This window comes from Hippopotamus amphibius, chromosome 15 (genome assembly GCF_030028045.1).
Source record: "Hippopotamus amphibius kiboko isolate mHipAmp2 chromosome 15, mHipAmp2.hap2, whole genome shotgun sequence".
NCBI classification, from domain to species: Eukaryota; Metazoa; Chordata; class Mammalia; order Artiodactyla; family Hippopotamidae; genus Hippopotamus; species Hippopotamus amphibius.
The window spans coordinates 57421008-57442825 of NC_080200.1; the positions used below are offsets into that span (position 1 = coordinate 57421008).

The following is a 21818-nucleotide window of genomic DNA, read 5'->3' on the forward strand; positions in this document are numbered from 1 at the left end:
TATTTCACTTCTGATTTTAGTAAGAAGGGAAGCCAGAAACAGAAGGCCTACTGGAAACCATTCCAATCACACCAGACACATCTAATAACTTTTATATTTTGCATAATAAAAAGGAGAAAAATAAAGATGCAGCATCCCTGGCATAAAGTAGATCAATATATAAATTTAAAAGGATTCATAAAGCTAAAGCTCTTTAATCCAGGGAAGAGAACAGGGCCAAAGGAATGATTTATTAATTTAAAGATCAATTTTTAAATGCTTTCTACATTGAGTTACTTAAATTGACATGTAAACCCAATTTCCAAAGCAGCTGAAATAAACATTACCAAACAATATAATCTTCAATAAAAAAATAGACAGTAGCATTCTACTCAATACTCATTGAAAATAGTTAAGTCAACAATACTGTAAATCAGTGAAGTTGAAATGTCTTCTGCAATCGTTTTCAGCAAAGCTAAAAAAGATATATATTTCATTCTTCTTCAAGTACACAAGCTAAACTATTTTCATCCGTAAGAAGATATTCACACTGTACAAATAAAAGCCCAATTTAGACTATCCTCAGAAGAAAACATGACCAGAGAAACTCTTTTTTTTAAAAGTAAAATGTTCGAGTCTAAGAAAAGTTCACTGAAAATATGATAGGGTTTCATAGGCTTTTTTAGATCCAGCAGAGACCATGGCTACAGATTCATCCTCATGGATTTGTTTAACAAAACTATATTCACAACCTAATATGTGAGGAGGGTTATAGCCATGTCGGGTAACCATGTGCTAGGAGGACCAATAAATAAATACAAAGGAACAAGAAACAGGAAAAAAAAAAAGACAGTAAACCAGAAGATAATGAGTGGAAAATAAAGCAATTAAAGGCTAAATAACAGTGTGGATTTCTATCACAACAACATCAGAACCTCAGTGACCTCTGATAGCAATTCATCCTAAAGGGCCTGTCCAGAACCTAAACACCTCCAAAGACCTCTGAACAATGTGGTGCTTCAACAGCAAAGGAAACCAGAAGACTGAAAAGAATCAGGACTCCAGTGATGCTCTCATCTCCAATTTTAGAGTTGGTTCTCTGATCCTTTCAGAGGAAGACACCCCTCACAGCCTCAGCTGAGTTTTATCAGCTAGCAAGTGACACCCTAACAAACAATGTCATCTTGTCCTCAATATTTACCTAACAATTCACTCTGCATTCTCATTATAATAATCTTACCATGGCAAGGCTGCTCCCCTGAGCAGTGGCACAGCTCTGTGGCCTGAGATGGCCAAGAGGAAGAAAGCAGGCATCTCTACTTCTCTCAATACTAGAGCTCCGAAAGCAATTAAAGGACAGGAAGGATGCTTTCAGACCCCCTACTTTCATCCTTGGGTGCAAGCAATTTAAAACACCATCAAGAATGCCTGGTAATAATACCCTAGCATGATTATCTTCTTTCTTCTTGTATCATTTTAAGGGAAGTGATATTATAATGGAAAGTGTACTAAATTTAGAATCAGAATGACCCCATCTATTCTCAACTCTAAAATCAAGGCAAGTCATTTAACCTGCCAAGGCCTCAGTTTCCTCATCTATAAGCTGGGGATCGTGATGGATAGCCCTGCCACGGTCCCTGTGATTATAAATGATTGATTTCTGCAACGCTTTATAGTTTCCAAATCAATTTGACATACTCATGAGAAGTCTCCCAGGGACTGGCAAAGAGAAAGGCAAATACAAATACATATTGGAATAATTCCCCATATTAATGGCTGTTTCAATTCCATGCTTTGAAACCAGAGGGAAATAGAAGATCTAACTTACAAACTATTTAGGAAAGAAGAAAAATGTGCACACTTCTTTCAGTTAGCTTTTGTTTGTGAGTGGGTGGCTGTCCCAGGTAAAAAGCTAACCCAGCACCAGGATAATTAAAAGTTCATAACACTCTGGGGCAAAGTGGGACAGCCTCCCAGCTCTACTTGGCACTCCAGAGACTCTACAGAATATGCTAATTATTTTACACACGGCTGTTCTCATAGACACTACTTAGCCTGCCAATTTGTCAGCAGATTGTTGCCTAATGAGCAGTTAATTGGCCCTTGGGAGAGCCAGGTAAAGTGAGTTGAAAGTTTCATTCCAAAGACGTCTTTCATTTTTGCTCACCTCATCCATAAAACTGTCACTTTCATTTTTAATGGCTACCACTTTGCAGTCACTGCAATCCTTTGAAACACACAAACAAAGATGGGGAAAGATTCTGGCTGCAACTGACATGCCCAGGCAGGAGAGGGTCAGGGGCACAGCGGCGAGGGGCACAAATGCCAGCATGGCCACGGGGGGATTCCAGGCAGGACTGGACCACTCACCAGCTCTGTGCCCTGGGCAGTCAGCCTCCTGGATGCTTCTGTGTTTGCAACTGCAAAATGGGATGCTCTGTGCCCGCCTCCTTGGCTGTCTTGAACTATAGGAATGAGTGTGTAACCAAATGAGAGTAGCACCTACTAAGCGCTCAATAATTGTTACTATTACTGAAATGACCAAAATTACAGTGAACTTGGCAATAGCCAAGCCTACCAAATATCTATTAGTAATCTTTTTTGTTCCGTGAGCTAAGACAATTTGTAAGAAAAGAGCTCTGAGTAGAAGAGTGATTCTGTTCTTTACAGCAGAGGGCAATCAATGCCCTAACTCCCATCCTCTCTGAATTTCTCTTCTTCCCTCTCCTCATATTTATGTTTCTTCCGATCCACCCTCAGTCTCATACCTGTTCTCCCTCTCCCTGGGGTCTGAGCCACTTCCAACAGCTGGACCATGGAAGACCTGGCCTTAAACTTGGACGTAACCCAGATGCTCCTGTGATTCAACTGGAGTACTCCAGCCGGTCAAAGGTTCAACTGCACACACAAGGAGCCTTTTCCTGACTTCTCCTTTTTGCCAAAACGTGGGTGACTTGCAGCCGGAAGGTCAGTCCACAAGCAGAAGAAAAATTCCTGTAATTTTTCTCTAGAAAGTTTGATGCCCTTTCTATTGCTACGTCTGCTTAGAAAATGCAGCACAGGAATTTACCACAGAAAGGGCAGCAAACAAAAAAATGTTTTAATAACATTTCTACACATTGCTCAAGGCTTCTGAAGTTACAATTATGAGTTCGTGCAGTGTTAACAACTGTTTTTCATTTTGTGACTCGTTGAGAAGTTAAGTAGGGATTGATGGAGTGAGCATATCTAATGCACAACTGAATAAAGACTTATGGCTCCAGACAGAGTCGATACTCCTTCACCTGGGGAACGGGGAGAATGGTGACCATGTGTTTAGATATCATTGTTCAGGAAAATTCAGAGATGCTCCATGGTCATTCATGTCAGAAGTATGAAAGTTGTATGTCTTTGGGGTACGAACTAGTACATTTGAAAAGCACCTGCCTGCAGGCTCCTATTCTCCTTGGTCGCAGGGAACAGGTGTGGCAAGGACGCGGGCTGGTCAGATGCTCCTACCCCTCCTCTGAAGCCTTCCAAGGTCCTCACTTAACAGGTCCCACGGCAATCACCTCCCATGGAGTAAACCGTAACAGAAATGGAACATGAAGATAACAGGTACAATTAGGGAAACTAAACAAAAGATGTACTTTTTCCCCAAGAGTGTACGCTACACAGCCTGCAATTTACTTGTTCTTTTTTTTAATTGAAGTATAGTCGATTTATAATATCAAGTTAGTTTCAGGTATACACACAGTGATTCAGTTTTATATATATATATATAATCTAATATATATATTCATCTTCAGATTCTCTTCCCTTATAGGTTATTCTAAAATACTGAGTATCACTCCCTGTGCTATACAGTAGGCCCTTGTTGGTATCTATTTTATATATAGAGGTGCGTATATGTTGCTGTTGTCATTGCTGCGTTAGAAAACATCTGCATCCTTTAGATATTTGGGAAGTTGCAGATACTGTCCAGGGGTGTCATCATCTAGAGTGACTCTAGTCTTATGCCCACTTCCCACTTATCACTTACATTCACACTTGGCACATCGGAGAAGTAAGGTCCCTCTGTGAATCAGCATTTATCATCCTGTTTGAAATCACCAGCCTCCCTGTCTAGCTTTTCAGCTAGATTCTGAACTTCCTTAGTGCAAAAGTCTTATTCTATCTAGAGATTTAACACAGTGAGTAGATGGACGAAGAGGTCTAAATTTCTGTAACCAAAGCCCAAAAGAAGCCACCTTCTGCGAAAGTTCAGCTGATATGGACTCTCTCACCACGTGGCAGAACTGCCATCTGGCTCACGCACAGCAGACGTGGTGCTAAACAAAAGGGAGTCAGAGCTGCTTGAGAAAGATGCTGTCTTTGTGAGGTTCTAATCAATTTGTAGCTTCTGATCAAATGTCACTAACCAATGACGTCAATTAAAAGGCTTATAAAGTTAAAACAGTTATTCAAGATATTCAACACAAGCGCAATTCAGGGTCATGCTTCAACTTCAGTAGATCTACATGTTCTAGGGTCATAATAAAAGGAACAGTAACACTATGGTAGAGTCCATATGCATCACTGCCCTGAAAATAGGAGATTTTGTTTATCAAACCCAATTTTTGGTGCAGGAGGTTATGTCCCACAGAAGGCAGGGAAACAAGTAAAATTAGACATTTTACAATTAATATCTAAGTATATCTAAACAGACATAAACACATTCATGTAACAGAGAGAGAGAGAGAATTAACCTAGAGGAAGTGGGGGTAGTACTTTCCAACAACTACAAGAATAGAAACATATTAAGGAGGGGAAAGTAGCAAAATGAGTTCAAATCAACCTTTCATCAAACATAACTGCAACCCACAGACACAGAAAACAAATTTATGGTTACCAAAGGGGAAAGTGGGGGAGGAATAAATTAGGAATTTGGGGTTAACATATACGCACTACTATGTATAAAACAGATAGCCAACAAGGACCTACTGTAGAGCACAGGGAACTATACTCAATAGTTTGTAATAACCTATACTGAAAAAGAATCTGAAAAAAATAGATATATATTTTTGTATAACTGAACCACTTTGCTGTACACCTTGAAACTAACACAACATTATAAATCAACTATACTTCAAAAACAAAACCATAACTGCACATGGCAAAATGTTTGCTTGGGATCTTGGTGTAGGGTCCTAAAGAAGACCCCTTAGTTGATGCAGAAATCTCCAGCACAGCATCCTTTACTGGGATCCCCCTTCCGGTGTGGGAGGACTCACTTCCTCATTAGGTAGCCGGTCTCAGACGTGGACAGCTCTAATCATTAGCTCTTCCTCAGACTGAGTCAAATCTACCTACTGGCTAGTAACTTACATATCTTGGTCTTTGCTCAGCACACTGAAGCTTAACCTTCATCATGACAGCTCTTCAAATATTATTTTTTTAAGGTATTAAGTTTCTAAACTTCATTTATTCCCTCTTCCTTATTCAGATAATTTATTCACTCTAGATTTTATTTAAGATACAGTCACGTATTTCAATACATTCTTAATGCCATCTTAATGCATGATATCTAGAAGGTTCTACCCGTCAAAGAGCCAATCCAAGTAGTCTAAGCCGTGTGCAGTGACACCACTAGATAAGGGCTAAGGGTAAAAGTGATTATCAATTACTCAGAATCAACCCAGAATGCATTCTGTTTCAAAGGGCAGAGGAAGCTGATACAGAGTTGACGTGAGTTGATTCCCTAGGAGAAAGCAAATTTACCTGTTCTCTTTCTGTTGTTTTAAATATGCAAAAAGATTCCCTAGATCTCTGAAAACACTCTGTCAGACCAAAAATGCTTTGATTTGAGCCCAACAGTGGAATCAGTATCATTTATCTCCTGATTTTCATCAGAATGAATATATTTACTGGAGGCAAAAGACAGAGGACTGCATCCATCTAAGAATTACAGACACCTTCGGAGGGATCTTTGGGAGAGTGGTCACATATCCAGTAAGTCAGGTAACATCTAATGGGCGCAGCTTGACAGGCATTTTCCTAGGCTCCCCCTCCCCTCTCTACAAAAGCAATCACAAAACATCTGATAGAATACCATTGGATAAAACATGTTTGCAAAGACTTCAGGCAAAAAATATGCACAGTGGCCAGACTGACTCTGTTCCACTGTAGCTGACTATTTACAGAAGACTGATGATGTTATACTTGCATAAAATGATGATTGCAAGCCCTCCGGCATAAAGAGTAATCACTTTCATAGCACACAGGAACTTCCCTGGTGGTCCAGTGGTTAAGGCTCCACACTCCCAACACAGAGGGCCCGGGTTCGATCCCTGATCAGGGAACTAGATCCCACCTGCCGCAACTAACAGCGTGCATGCCGCAACAAAAAGGATGCCGCAACTAAGACCCGGCACAGCCAAATAACTGAATAAATATTATTTTTAAAAAAACTAACAGTCAACATGCTACGTGGATCCCCAGGGGTTACTCCCTCACTTCTTTTAAGTCTCAGTCGAAATGCCAATTTTTCCATAAGGCCCACAGTGACTACTATAAAATTGCCACACCCTTCTCCTCCCAACTCTCATCAGTCTTAATCTGACAATTTTTCTGTATGCAGAGACTTAGCCGCTTACGACTTAACCATGTGGTTTACTAAACTACTGCGCGTGTGTTAACTGTTCCATTTCCCTTCCCTCCCAATACACGTGCACACACGCACACAGATGAAGATAAGACGGACAAGGACAGGATCTTTATCTGTTTACTGATGCATCTCAAGAATCTAGAAGAGCTCCTGGCACGTGGCAGGACATAAGAAGTCAACATATATGGGTTGAAGGAATGAGTAAGTAAAGACGAACATAGGAGACATGGGAACACGTGCCCCATAGGGTCAGGATCGCCATGAGAATTACATGAGTCAGTGTACATGAAGGGCTTAGGATCATGCCTGGACAAAGTAAGCATTCAATAAACGTTATTTGCCATCGTTATTATTATTTCAAGATATGCTGCCTGAAGTGGTGATGGATTGGTGATGATTTATGCTCCCAGGCAACGTATCTGGAGAGCCCAGACCTGAGATGCTGAAAAGGGACTCAGGGCGTTGACAGAGTAGCAGAGCTACCAAGGTCAAGCCCCATCACAAGGCCTCATCAGCTCCAATTCAACAACACGCAGGATTTTACAAAGGAGCTGTTAACAGTGTAAGGACGACAGACTCAGCCCTGCTGGAGTAGCATAAACATAACAATGAAACCACCGAGTAAGTGAGAGTGAGGCTGGAAACCTTAAAAGGCAGGAAAAGCAGCTCCTCTCTTGCTACTTGAACAGAGAGATTTGTTTATTTGGTTTAACTGGAGTCAAAGCTAATGGTTCTAATGGCTTTGAATCACCCCAACTTATTTTCCAGATTTCTACACATGGGCTGTAACTTAAACTTTATGAAAGAAGATAAAGGGAAAAAAATCAGCGCTCCATAAGAGAACCAGAACGTACTAATCATTTAGACATTCGCTTATATTTCTAGAAAGCTGAAGATCAGCAAAGGTGTGGTAGGTTTTTCCTAGAGCAAAATCCAAGTCAGCCGAAAGGCTGCGAATTAAATCATTAACCTGAATGGTCATAAGTATTTAGCATAACAAAACCCTGGAAACACCCAATATTGGTAAACACATACCTTTAAATTCAGGAGAAAAAGAAGCTGATTAAGAGAGGTAGTGGGAATGCATAATGAAGACACAGATGAGGATAAAGGGGAAGACAAAGGAATTGGGGCATTTACTGATTTCAGGGTAGTAACAGTCTTAACTTCCCTATTTATTATAACGTGTCTTCCAAAGGCTAATCTCTGTCAAGTGGTCCATTAAGGCATTATAAGAGAAAACTAAAATGCAGGACTATATGCTCAAGGATAAGCATAACAAAGCCAACAACAAAAAAAATTTCTCTCCTCCTTCTACAGAAGAAAGACCTTAAGACCTGGGGACAACTGAGCAATGTCACAGTAGCCGGAATCAAATTTCTAGACTCTCAAATCAATGCTTTGCGTTCCATACCAGAATTGCCTGGAGCTTTAACATGTATGTAATAAATGATTCCGATTCTACGTCTCTGACAAGCTCCCAGGTGATACTGATGCTGCAGGACCTGGGATGACACAGAAGTAGGAAGCTTCTGTCCCATTGCACCTGCTAATAAGTCCTGGGAATATTTTTTTAATAAAAAAAAAAAATAAGACATTTTCCGGGAGCTGGAGAAAGTAAGATTGCAGCTGAAGTACTGAAGTTTTAAAAGTTCTAATAATTCACAATATCTGTAAAATTTAAGGGCCATTTACATGGTGGTGTCAACTTCACTAGTATGTAAAATGTACTTAAGTTGCCGATTTTTAAAGCATACACAAACACCAATGTTTTATAGCTGAGGGATCTTTCACTGAGCCATTCTGTGGATATGCATTTATTGATAATTTGAAATATACCACACCTACATTGCACTAAATCTATAAAATTGTCTTAATTCTCAGTCTCCTTTGAAATACTACGTCTAGCACTTGCTTCCACTTTCTTTGAAATTTGACAAAGATGGCATTAACACAACAAATTCTAACAGGCTTACTGGCATAGATTTTGTCATCCAATAGCACAATGTAATAAAGTGGACCATACCCAATTACATATATTATAACTATATAACACATTACATATATTATAATGATATACATTAGGAGACGCCCAGTGTAACTGGGAGGAGAAACGATTTTTGAAAAGCTCGTGTTATTCTATTTCTCTATTTTCCCCCCACCTATTACAGAGGAATCTTGATGCATTTGAAGAGAGTAGATGAACACTGAACACAGTGTCCCTCCAGTCAAAACTCAGTCACCTCCCAAAGCCTCCTATTGGTCCCTTTGAATCAGCTGAGCCCAATAATTTTTTCCTATAAAAAGTCCACAGTGTATCTAAATAGGATCCCAGTAAAATTTCACTTCAGCTGAAGTGAAAATGCAGAGGTAGCATTTATGGGTAACAGCTGGAGAGCATTAGTTCTCTGTCTCTCCTTTTCTCTCCCAAGGGTTGAAAACTCTGCTGTTCAGACAGGAAGTAGTCATACACCACACACTACACAATAGGAGAATGCTGGGATCTAAGAACAAGTTGCAGAGGATTAGGAAGAGTGTGTGGGGTTTTATTCAAGAGCAGCGGACGCTGTTCCTCTTGGGGTGTCCATTGCCCCCAACCAGTGTTCTAGTAGCATAATGTACGGACACCCAGAACTGACAAGCACACAATTCACTCCTTGAAAGCTTTTTAATAACTCAGAGTAAGGAGGCTTAATCCTTCATTTTTCCACGATTTTTTAAAACATTAACTTCAAGAAGTTTTGGGGGGTGGCCAAGATTCTCCAATAATCTTTTTTGGCATAATTTCAGGGTTGCTATCTAAAAAGACCACCTTTTAACTTTAAAAAAAAAAAAATGAAACTCTCAGGAAAAAAAAAAATCTCTTTCACATAACTGCCCGGAATAAGGAAACACACAGATTTCATATATATGTGGAATTCAAAACATGATGCTCTGGAAAAGAATGATTTAAACAAAAGGTTCTCGTGGATACGGTTTTTTAGGGTCGGTTTCTGCTGTAATTTCACAAAGCTGCTGAGAAGGAACACAGACGCAAACATGGGGAGAGACATCCACATTCTGTGGCCGCAGCTCAAAGTTCTGAACAGGATGATAGGAGTTCCCCTAACACCACACGCTGAATAGCCATTCTGCATTCCTACCAGTCTGCAGGCTCTGGACCCCGTTTCTAACCGCCGGTCCTCTGGGGGCGGGCTGTAAAACCGACCCTGTCTCTTCCACTCCCCTCCAGCCAAGTTCACGAAAGACAAACCTTCCTAACTTCTGAACTGCGGGAAATGCCTTTGCCGTATGCATATCAGGGGCGTGCAGTTAATCAACTGGGTTCCACCACGACGTTTTATGCAAAGAGGGGGGGAGGGGCGAGGGAGAAGCCAACCCACACATCCATCATCCTTTTAGGAGGAGGTGGAGTTTAAAGTTTCCCCAACTTCCAAGTTGCCACTTGACAGGCAATATTTCTGTGCAATTTCCAGCCTCACGTAACAGATGGTCCTTTGCCCGTCTCGAGCCCCGAGAGAGCCCAGACAAAGCCCCCCCGCCACTCCTCGCCTCGCATGGCCCCTAGGTGGTCAGTCTCACGAAGCTGTCAGCTCGGGGGCAGTGAGCAGAGGATGGAAACTTAACTTCTTCCAGAAGGTCTTCCTGCTACAGGAGAGTCCAGGGGACTGGTGCACAAAGGCCTGGGAAAGTTTTTCACTGCGTTGTCTTTCAAAAATGTCTTGCGCCATCTGCCAAACCATCATCCTTAAACCCCAGATGCCCAGGGAAGGGAAGCTGAGGCACAAGCGTTCAGAAACACGCAGGAATGCAACTCGAGCCGTCCCAAAGACAACCTGAGAAGTTGCTTAAAGAGATCCCCGCGGTGGGAAAGCATCCTCGGGGCGCTGAAGCACTCCGTGCCAAAGGGGAAGGTGACGGCCCAGACAGGGTGCCACATGGGGGTGCGCCCCGGCCGCGGGCGAGGACCTTCCTTCCCAGACGGAAGGGCAAGGGGAAGGGAGGTGGGGGGGGGGGGGCGATTGGGGAGTGTGAGGACGGGCGGCCCACTCACCCTCACTGCCGTACTGTTTGCCATTGTTCGCGCCCATCCTGCCGCCGTCATGCCCGCCGTCTCCCCGGACACTCCATAGCTGGGGCGCACCGCCTGCGCGCTCCGCCAGAGGAAAGCCCGCCCGACGGGACCGTTAGCAGCGCATACCCCACGCTCCCGGGCCGATCTCCGGCTGGGGGCGGCCCCCGAACTCCGGTGGGAGGGGGCGCTCGGTCCCCTCCTGGCACCCCCCGACTGCGCCGGGTGGGGCCGGGGCGGGGCGGGGGGGGGGGCGGCCGCCGCCCTTAGAATCCGCGCTCGGGGCCGGCGGGCGCAGCGCCGCGGAGAGCCCGCGCCCCGGGGCCGCCCAGAGGCTCGCCGCGCCGCCGCCGCCGGGTCCCCATCCGCCCGCCCCGATCCCCCTGCGGTGGGCGCTGAGCCGCGCGCGCGGCCGGGGGCTCCCGGGCTCCGCCGCCTCCTTCGGGCGCCCCTGCGCACCCGCGGCTTCCCCGGGGAGGGCGCGGCGGCCACTTGTTGCGGGTGCCCCGAGCAGGCTGAGACTCGCGGCCCAGCGCCTCTCGCCCAAGGGCCGGACTTTTGTTAGCGCCAGGCGCCTCCTCTCGCCGCCCAGCGTCAATCACAGCTGGAGCCCCGGGGAGGAAGGCCGGCCCGGAGATGCGCGGCCTTTTAAAGGGGCAGCGCGCCTTTTCGGAGCTCCGGCTTCCAGCCCCAGCCTCGGCGCAGGCCCTGCGCGCCCCCCGCAAACCGCTTTGAGCGAAGGAACGCATTCCTGGCTCTGTTCTACTATTGTTCTTTCACCGGCTGGGCCCCTAACTGGTAAGATGCGCTTCTGGGCGTCGTTTGAGATCCCTTGGGTTTGCCTGCATTGCTGGCCTGTGTTAGGTGTGGGGGCATTTAAAAGCAACACGCGACAGAGGCTAATTCAGTCTGGCATCTCCAGGTAAGCGTGCTGGCATCCTCCTGTGGCTCCCACGTTCGGGACTGAGGCCGGGAACGGAGGCGCGAGGGAGGGAAAACTTGAGGGGAACTTAGCAGGGAGTCACCGCAGAGCCAAAGACATTCCCCGCCCCGGTGCGGGAGGTTTCCGGGCTCAGAACTTTTAAGAGCTTCCGAGCCAGGAAGTGTATTTTCTCCCCGTTTCTGTGATTTTTTTTTTTTCCTTCTTGTGGTTGGTGTTACCCTTTGTTTAATACATTACAGCCCTTTTGGAGATTTATATGGTACTTCTAGAGTCTTAAAATGGCCCTTTGGTGTAACCTCCTTTACATGGAAAAAGAAAATTCTTCTTAATGTTTTATTCCCTTTCCATATAAATACCTAGAATTTTATAACATTGCATCTTAGTAAAACCCCGGGCATTCACAGCACAAATTACTTTGTAGGGAGTCAGGCACACAGCACGATTTCTCCTTATAGGTGTTAGATGTTTTAAATTAAACTTATATAATGATACATATATGTGTGTGTATATATATAATATATAAGCATTTATGATACCTGAATGGAGATCCAGGAGTTTTGTAATTACCTTTTTCTTAAAAGGCTTGTGACCACATGCAAAAATTGTTAGTGGCTTGACCTTCTGTAGATTCTATTTGGGTAATTTCCTTTAATTTAATACAATTTTCTTTCTTAAAAATAAGCTAATATATCATATTTCCAAATTTAGAAATCTACATTTATTATTCCAGAGAGATCGTGTATTGAAAGAAAAATAAGTTCATCTATTTTGAAGGACAGGATTAAATAGTTTTGTGTTGTACAGATAACATTTCAACTGCCCCAGTCCAAAGAGATTAAGAATTGTATTTCAATTCATCTTTTCACGTATATAATCTAGCACACTGCCTGGCCAAAAATATGTGTTTCCCATGTCTCTTGCGTTAAATTAAAAATTTGTGTCATGGACCCTATATAGGAAATAAGGGTGTCAAAAAGGTGGAAGAGTGAAATGGGTTTTCAGAGATTCCACCTGAAAATATAAACTGAAACTAGAAATAAACAGATGTCTACATTATCTTCATCCAAAGTGGGTCTCTGCTCACCTGGTCCTTGTGATGTTTCATCACCATGTAGGGACTTGCCCTGGATCTAACCCTGGATCAGATCACTTTTTGGAGACTTAGTTGAAGATTAACCCACTGTGGAGTAGTGGAATGATGGACGGTCATCTTGATACGTGGTGTTGAGTTGACACCTTGCTTTTTTATAGGCTGTTATCTCCCTGATCCTCTCAGGCCCTTTTCTGAGGTCTACAAATCAGAAAGCTGGTTGGAGAAGAAGAAACTGAAGCTCCAACAGTTCAAATGTCCAAAGTCACCAACATGGTAAGTGCCAGATAGATTCAGGTTCTCAGGCCTTCTCCTCCCCTCTCCTCTACTTCTCTTGACCTGGCCATTATTCAACTTGGAGTCACTGTATCCACTTTTGGTTGAGTCACCTTCCAGGACCTTTAATATGAGAGCAAAGCTAACAGTGAAAAGTAAATTGTAGAGACTAACCACATTTATCTCCTTTGAAATTAAAGTCTCTAAAGATTTTCAAGATTCTATTGCCTGCCATAATAAAACAAAATAGAAAAAATAATTTTTAACATCCTTCTGATTATGAACTATAAATAAATGTTGTCATAGTCACTATAAAATCTTGGGGAAGAGAAAGAAAGGAAAACACTACTTCTGCTTAAAATAAAGGTGTGTTCACATGTATATATGTTTTTCCATTTCAAAAGTAAGATATTGTACACATATATGATTTTAGCAAGAAATTCTGACCTTTTAACCTAGCTGCCAAACTGAAACCCCCTTCTTTCAAGCTTTTTGAGAAAAGGATAGTGGGTTTTTCACCGATGAGTTCTAAATAACTAGCACCGTTCCTAACACAATGTACTTACTCAGTAAAAACCTGCAGAAGGAATGAATGTTGAACAAAGAGATAAAATGATTTTATCTCTTTGTTCAACTCTCTCTCTCTCTTCGCCTTTTTTAAGAAGCCACAATCACTGAAAGTATTTAAAAACTCAATTCTAAAGTAGATTTGTGTAGAATTGTATATATTATCTAAAAGAGGAAGTACTGTTTTTTAATTAATATAAACTTATTACCAAAATATAAAGTTGGATTCTTGGCAAGACGAATGTTTGCTTCAGATAGAAAATGAGGGTAAAAATGATTTTTATGCCCACCCCAGAACATTTAATATATTATAACATAACGTATAATATTAGAGGAGAAAGAAAAAAGAACACATTAATTTGATTTTATTATTCCCACTGTGCTGTTTTGAATTAAGTGTTTTGCAAGTCTCACTTAATGTTGTAACTTAATCAGGCAGTGCTTCTAGTAAATCTTGTAGTGGTGCACAGCAAGATTGGAACTGAAATGTATTTGCAAAGCCTATCGTATTTCTCACTACTTTCTGCCACCTACATCATGCTGTTGCGTGCCATCCTAGTTTTGGACCAAGCCTGGCTTTCAGTGGAGACACTATAAAAAGAGTGAAACAACTTTGGAAAAATTTAATTAGATTTCAAGACAAGTATTCATTATGCCACATGAACCTTCATCATAGCCCTGATTAATGGCTGTATATTGTAGATACATAATTTAGATATTTTAATCATTATAAAGTACATACATAGCTTAATAGGATGGGCACTTTATATAGGACTCTTGAAACTCCATCTGCTCACAGAAATTCCCTTTACAGCTCTGGGAAGCAAAGTAGCTATCTGCTCTAACTCAAAACACTACAGTATTCACATACTCTACCAAACCATTGCACTTGACCCTTGACTGTACATTTAGCATGCAATTCCATGTTGCTTTGTCCTTTATCAGGCAACTGTACCTCCTATATCAGGAGGTAAGTCACACAAGACCCCACAATAGCCAAACCAGCCTCACAAAGTTCATGTGCTTAGCTCAGAGTGTTATAGCAGTCATTCAGAGTCCTAACGTACTTATCTGGTTTCTTAGAACACAGCAAAGTAGAAGCAAGGCATTAGAAGGAATATTGCTCAACATATTTGAGAAACTACAAAAAGTTGTGGCTACTTAAAAGTAGGGTAATGAGAAAAATCTCTAAATGGAAGATGAAAGAACTGAATAAAGGAAAACAGAAACAAGAAACAAATGAAAAAGCCAGGGTGATATAAGCATGGGTGATTGTCTTAGATAAGGTAATGTTAGCACCTGTAATAAATAAACCTCCAAATTTTAGTGACTTGCATTAATACAGTAGAAATTTATTTCCCACTCATAAAACAATCTGAGCACATGTAACTAGCTCCACATAGTGATTCAGGTATCCAGGCTGCCGCTATCTTATAGCTGCACAACATTGTCCACGTGCAGCTGGCTAAAGGCACAGAAGGTAAGTGAAAAGTCACACCCCATCACATCTACTCAGGTTTCACTGATAAGAACCTTCAGCGGCTTCATCTGGACACAGAGGAGTCTGGGAAATGTAGTCTCTGTGTGGACTGTTGTCCTAGCAACATGCCACACTGGGGGAGGGAGAGCAATGATACTGGTGAACATACATGTAGCTTAACATTCTTGGGTAGCCCCTGAAGATGACACTTTATTGTTCAACAATTAATACATGTAGCCACTACATGTCATACACTTTGGCTGGCTCACCCAACCCACATTTGCCCTTCCTTCTCCTTCATCTTCCTCTTCTCTTTAGGTCAAAAATTAAATATTTGTTTTCCCAGAACCCCCAGTAGTTAAGAATGGCCATATGGCCATATCTTGGCCAAGGAAATGTAAACAGAATTCACTAAGAGCACCTGGAATAAAGTTTTTCCTATTGAAATAAACTCCAGACATAGTTGTGCCACTATTTCTTCTCTCCTCTTCCTACCTTCAACTCCGCTGTTTTTTGAAACCACGGCAGCATCTTGTGTACTTCAGGGAAATACCAGGAGAATTGTAAGGATGGTAACCTGGAGTCCTGAAGACACAGAGCCCCTGAGGCAACGCCAGCAACTTCCTACCTCCAAACTCCCTGTAATGGAAGGATAAAAACTGTTACTTAAAGCCAACTGCATGCCTAAGAGATAACACATTTTTTTCATTTAAAAAAGAAGAGAAAAATAGATAATATAATAATATTGATATTTCCATCCTTAATAGTTAAAAACTGTGTTAAAATATATTGATGCTTAAATGGGAAATTTTAAATTATGTAGAAAATATGCATACACAAAACAGAAAGTTTTCTACACTGCTTGCCTCTGAAAATGTCATTCTATTCACTTTCCATCTAAATACATTATATCTAAATACACTATTGTGTACATGAATAATATACATTTACTCAACATGAAGAAATAGTATTTTAAATGTCTTTATCAAGACTCAGTCTGTGTTTAAAGCCAAAATCTTATGTCATGTAGAAAAGATGCAAAATAACAAAGGAATATTTCTCTCTCAACTATGGATAATGCAAAACTTTCCTGGAATTCAGTGTGACTTTCTTGAAAACAAAATATTAATAGAGTTTATAATTCGTTTAAGGTGGAAATGTGTGCATTTGTTCTCTGGCAGCAATAAATTAATTCCCTCATATAATAAGCAGTTTTCCCATATGTATCACCTTTCTCTGCAAAACTCCAAGCTTTCAGTATTGGACAAACTCTCCCCATTTCCCAGCTATAGGTGGGCACTTAGGCTGTGATCAGAAAAGACTGTGACTTCAGCCTTCTGGTCTTCAGGGCTGTGAAAACTAGGGTAATAGCCAGTGGTCTTATAACTGGTCACTGCAGCCCAGCTGCACACGGTTCCAGGGTGGTCCAGCACTCACATCAGCAGGAATTCAACACTCTTCCCAGCCCTAGAACTACTGCAGTGTGTCAGGTGACAGGTCTCTGCTTTCGTGGAAGTGGAATCATTCATGGGTGGAGACAGACAACGAACACATTCACATGTAAATACATAATTTCAAATAGTGCAAAATGCTATGTAGAAAATAAAGCAAGATAATGGTGTATAGGAGGTGATTTTTGTGACTATAGCTACTGTGGTTGGAGTGATCAGAAAAGGTGTTTCTGTGGGTGTAACATTTGTGCTGAGACCTGAACTCCAAAAAGATGTAGCCATGTGAGAGTTGATGGAAAAAATATTCCAGACAAAGGAAAGAGCAAATCTAAAGTCCCTAAGACTGGAATGAGCTTGGCGTATTCCAAGGCCAGGAAGGGGGGCCAATGTAGCAGTCAGCTATTGCTCTGATAAGGTTATGTAACAGATTACCCCAAACTCAGTGTATTTCTTTCTTGTTTTGCTCACAAGTCTGCAGGTCTGTAAGGGCCACTTTAATTTAGGCTTGTGGGTGAGCTGGGCTTGGTGCCAGAATTCAGGTCAAGTTTCAAAGTCCCTCTGGAGCCCAGGCCAAAGAGGCTGAGGGTCCCTAGAGCATGCCCTTCTCATGGTGAGTCTCAGGACTCAGAAAGGCCAGGCCAAAACTTGCAAGCACATTTTTAAACTCTCACAAGCATCAAAAAAAAGTCACATGGCCAAGTCCAAATCCAGTGGATGAGGGAGCTGCTTGGCCATTTCTGTGCATTGCAAGGTCACTTGAGAGAAGGAGGGAGGGAAGAATTAAGAAAAACATTCTCAGCTGCTGCAGCCAGTCTGGACAGAGTGTTGTGAATAAATGAAAACTCTGCAGGTTTGCTGGAAAAGGAGCAGAAGTCAGATTATATAGGATTTTGTGAGCGTGAAAATTATTTTGACCTTTATTTTAATGATAATCCAAAACAGAAGGATGTTAAATAGAGAACTAATTTGATCTGACTGATACTTTTCAGATCATCAGGCTTTATTGTGAAGAAGTGACAGATCGTAGAAGCCCAAAGAGGTATTAAAGGCTTCTGCCATAGAAGAAGTGAGAGAAATTTGTCTTCTGTTAGCACAGTAGTAGAGAAGGAAAAAAAAAAAAAAAGGCTAGATTCAAGATGTGTTTTGGAGGTAGAGCCAACAAAACTGACCTGATTGTGTGTTTTATGAGAAAAGAGGAAAATGAGAGATGGCACCTATGTCTTTCCTTGAGTAAGAGGGTGGAGGGTGGCTGAGGTGAATGGTGGAGACACACTTCAGGATGGTTGTCTGCAGGGGGATTTTGGTACCCAGAAATTTGTTTTGGACGCATTAAACTTGAGAGGACAATTAGATGTGCAAACAAGAGTTTAGGCAGCAGTTAAGTTAATGAGTCAGGTCTTGCAGGAGAACATCGCTGGATATGTCTATTGGGAAGCCTTCAGCATAGAGAAAGCGAGGTCTTTCCCCATATTTTGCTCTCATTTTGGCAGGCTGGACGTGCCTTGGTATTAACAACCACTCCCACCCCTCACAGCCCTCAAACAACAACAGATGAGAAACAGCGTGTAGATACCCCTGCTCCCATGTCATTGGGTGGGATGATTCTGAAGCTTGTGTTTTACAGTGTGTCCCAGCATTGGCCCATGGGATTAAGCTCCAGGCGTCCACAGTGGTAGCTGCCTTGACAAGGCACCTTTCCCCTACCACAGCCCTACCTTCTCTGGGGTTTCCTGCACTTACCACATAAGTTACTTGCACTCAAACCCTTGTTTCAGTGTCCATTTCTGGAGAATCCTAAGTTAAGACATCAGTTTCTCCTGCTTTACCCAATCATCCTGTGACCTTTTAAACAAATTGCATAATTTTTCTTCTATCATCGCTTGACCCCAGAACCCTATTATCAAAGAAGGTTCATGCATTGCTGTTCTCCCGTTCCCTCCGCCCGTTCTGTCTTGACCTCTCCCAGCCAGGTCCTCCCCTCCACCGCTCCACGAAGCCACTCTTGTCAACGTCCTCACTGCTCATGAGTGGTTAAATTTCAGTTCTTCTCTTACTGGACTTGTCAGCTCCATTCAACTCAGTTGATCTGCCACCTTTTTTTTTAATTTATTTATGTGTTTGTTTGTTTGTTTTGGCTGCACCAGGTCTTAGTTGCAGCATGCAGGATTTTTTTTTTTTTTTTAGTTGTGGCATGCAGGTTTCTTAGTTGCAGCATGCATGCAGGATCTAGTTCCCCAACCAGGGATCAAGCCCAGGCCCCCTGCATTGGGGGCTCAGAGTCTTACCCACTGGACCGCCAAGAAAGTCACTGCCCCTTTTTCTTGAGGCTCTTTCTTCTCTTGACACCCAGAACCTTGCAATTCCCTCATTTTCCAGCTACCTGAATGTCAGCCCCTTCTCCATCACCTTTATGTGTTTCTACTTATCTCCCAGCCTCTACATTTCAGAGTAAGTAGGCCAAGCCTCAGTCCTTGTCTTCTTTTCTTCATCTGCACTCATTTTCTTAGTGATCTCACCCAGTATCATGGCTTTAAAAGGATTCTTTCCTATTTAAAAGGATCTTCAAAAGGATTATTTCCAAATTTATATCTGTAGCCCAGGTCTTGAATTCCAGATCAGTATATCTAACTGTCTCTCTGGTGTTGACACTTGAAAGTCTAATAAATATCCCAAACTCAACAGATCCAAAACCAAACTTGTTTCTTCTATTGTATTCCCAGTGAACAGCAACTCCAACTTCATATTTGCTCAGGCGAAAACTCCTGGTATCATCCTTGGCCCCTCTGTTCTACTCACAACCTAGCAGAATATTATGCCAGCTCTACCTTCAAAAATGTTCAGACTGCAGCCTCTCATCATTATCTCCACCTGTACTCTGCAGTCCAAAACACTACCATCTTGCCCCAGAAATATTACCATAGCCTCCTTACTGGACTCTCTGCTTCTCCTTTCAATGTATAATTTTCAGCATATGTTCCCTGAAAAAGTCAGCTAGAATGATCCTTTTTAAACAAATGAAGCCACGTCCCTCCAGTGTTCTAAGCTTTCCTCTGTCTTCCCATCTCATTTAGAAAAATAGCCAAAGTTCTTATAATCACCGTATCTGTATTTACCCACTCTTTCTTTTTTTAAAATTTTTATTGGAGTATAGTTGACTTACAGTGTTGTGTTAGTTTCAGGTGTACAGCAAAGTGAATCAGTTATACATATACATATATCCACTCTCACCCACTCTTTCAGATATTGATATGAACTTGTTACCTGCTTTGCTCCCAGACTCTCAACCTGAATTCTTGACTTTTGCTCTTCAAACTTGTGGTCTATGCATTCCTTACTCTCCCAGACCTAGGGTACCACTGACTCCCCACAACACCACATCTTCTGTGACTTAGTCCTTTTCTTGTCTGGAGCCACCCTCTTCCTTAGTGTGTTTCCTGACTTTTCCAACTTTTACCAGTGATTATTTTTAGCCTCTGTGGTTGGGGGAGGGCAACTGCCAGCCCCAATTCTATCTAACTATTCTCCTGAGTTTGTCTTGACATCTTGCTGCCAAAGTTACTGCTTTGCTTTTTACTGTGAGATAACTGTGGTTATGCTTGGGGTAGCAAGATCTGCATTCACAGAGACAAACAACCAAATTGTAGGGTGGTTTTCTAACCTCGTGACCTATCACATCTTCCCACAGACTTGTAAACCCCAGGGCGAGAATGCCTCATGGAGCTTCATCACAATCTAGGAGTTTAAAAGGGGTAAGAAACTTCTCAGGAACCGTTTGGGGCTCCCAAGAGCTGGAAATTACTGCCTTCATCCTCTAGTCCTCCACAAATTTATTCTCAGGTACTTGGCTTAATTGCTGTGCCCAGTCACTCCTGCATCCCTGGGGTTTTCTTCGTTGATTACCAAATCAGATACCTAGCATATATGTGATAATTCACAAAGCCACATACTGAACCTCATAGTTTAATGATGGTTATATTTCGCCCCTCTGCAGAAGCGCCTGAATTTTGGCAGTTTGCCTATGTGAATTCTTTAGTTAAGTATTTTTGATAATGTATACAAGGCAAGTTTGATTGAATATCTCTTAATGCCTTCAAATATTCACAAGTCCTGAAAGGTGAGTGAAGCCACTGTTTTTAAACTGCAGAAGCATTCCCGTTTTCACATCAGTCCTGTTCCCATCCATCCCACCAACATTTGTTGTCCTCTTCTAATACACAATACCCTGAACTTTTGCATTCTCTAAACAAAACTTTAAACCTCCAATAAGCGTTTTAGTTTAGCCTGGCTCCAGTGTAACAGTGGGCTTTTCAATTTAGCAAAACTATAAAATGACAACAGAGTAATCCTGGTGAACTAACTATCTTGTTAAAAAGAGATACTACTTACATTGTCTTTGGGAAATGGTACCTTCTAGTTTTATCAAAATACTGTTTTCTATGATGTAAAGGGCTTTTTCTTCTGTTTCCTCTTATCTTTTCTCATGAACCTGCAATATAAAGAACACGTGTAAGGCACTTCAGAGGACTGGGGGGGGTAAAGGAGAGTTAGTATATGAGGAAAGGTTTACTTCTGTGGGTTTTATTTTTCTCTATTAGTACTGTTTAGATTAGAAATATGGATCACAACCAAAGAACAACTCTCCCTCTTTTCCCCTGGCTTCATTTCTACCCCCTAAATACATACAAACCCACATACCTTTCTTTACTTGAAGAATTTCTACTTATCTTTCAAGGAACAGTTCTAAAAGTTTCTTCATGTTGAGGGTATCAGTAACTTCCTTCCATGCCTCTCCTACCCAGCCACTTATTTTTCTGTTCACACTGTGTTTTCTATATATCACTACTCTCATTTTTGTTGGTTGTTCACGTATATTTCTTCAGGATTCTGAGATTCTCAAGAGCAAAGACCATGTTTTTTTTTTAACATTAAGTACATTATATTCAGCATAGGATAAATGAATAAATTGGTTACAAACTGAGTAAATGAATTGGAATTTGTTGCTTAATGAACAGGAAAAGAAATAGAATTGACAAAAGAGAATATAGATACCTTAGTTATACTAGATACAGTAAAGCAATTGACTTTGGGGTTAAGGGGAAAGGCTACATTAGTTCTATTCTCCTAAGATGTGAGTATTTGTTTCCCTGAGTATAAAAAGGCTGGTGGACAAAATGTACAACATCAACATTATAATCTCCTCCTGAGAAGACCTTATCTCATACTGGCTTTGATTTTCATCTGATGAGTGAAAGGAACTGTGACCACAGGCCAACAGAGAATAAACTTGGAATCATTTATCTTACTCTCGGTGAGTAAAGCCGTCTTTGGAACCAAC

The 21818-nt window shown here is 41.8% G+C and overlaps 1 protein-coding gene and 1 long non-coding RNA gene across 4 annotated transcripts in view; one reads left to right on the forward strand and one right to left on the reverse strand.

Moving 5' to 3' along the window:
• FBXL7 (F-box and leucine rich repeat protein 7) overlaps positions 1 to 11213 on the reverse strand; it is a 392528-nt gene extending 381315 nt beyond the window's left edge. For all 3 annotated transcript variants that reach the window (XM_057709726.1, XM_057709725.1, XM_057709727.1), the window contains exon 1: positions 10659 to 11213. In XM_057709726.1, coding sequence (XP_057565709.1) covers positions 10659 to 10695 — 37 coding nt within the window. In that variant the 5' untranslated portion in view covers positions 10696 to 11213. The remainder of the gene's footprint in view (positions 1 to 10658) is intronic.
• Positions 11214 to 11374: 161 nt separating this feature from the next.
• Positions 11375 to 21818, forward strand: part of LOC130837007 (uncharacterized) — a 57744-nt gene continuing 47300 nt past the window's right edge. Inside the window, exons 1-2 of the long non-coding RNA XR_009049243.1 lie at positions 11375 to 11474; positions 12871 to 12985. This is a non-coding gene — a long non-coding RNA (uncharacterized LOC130837007). The remainder of the gene's footprint in view (positions 11475 to 12870; positions 12986 to 21818) is intronic.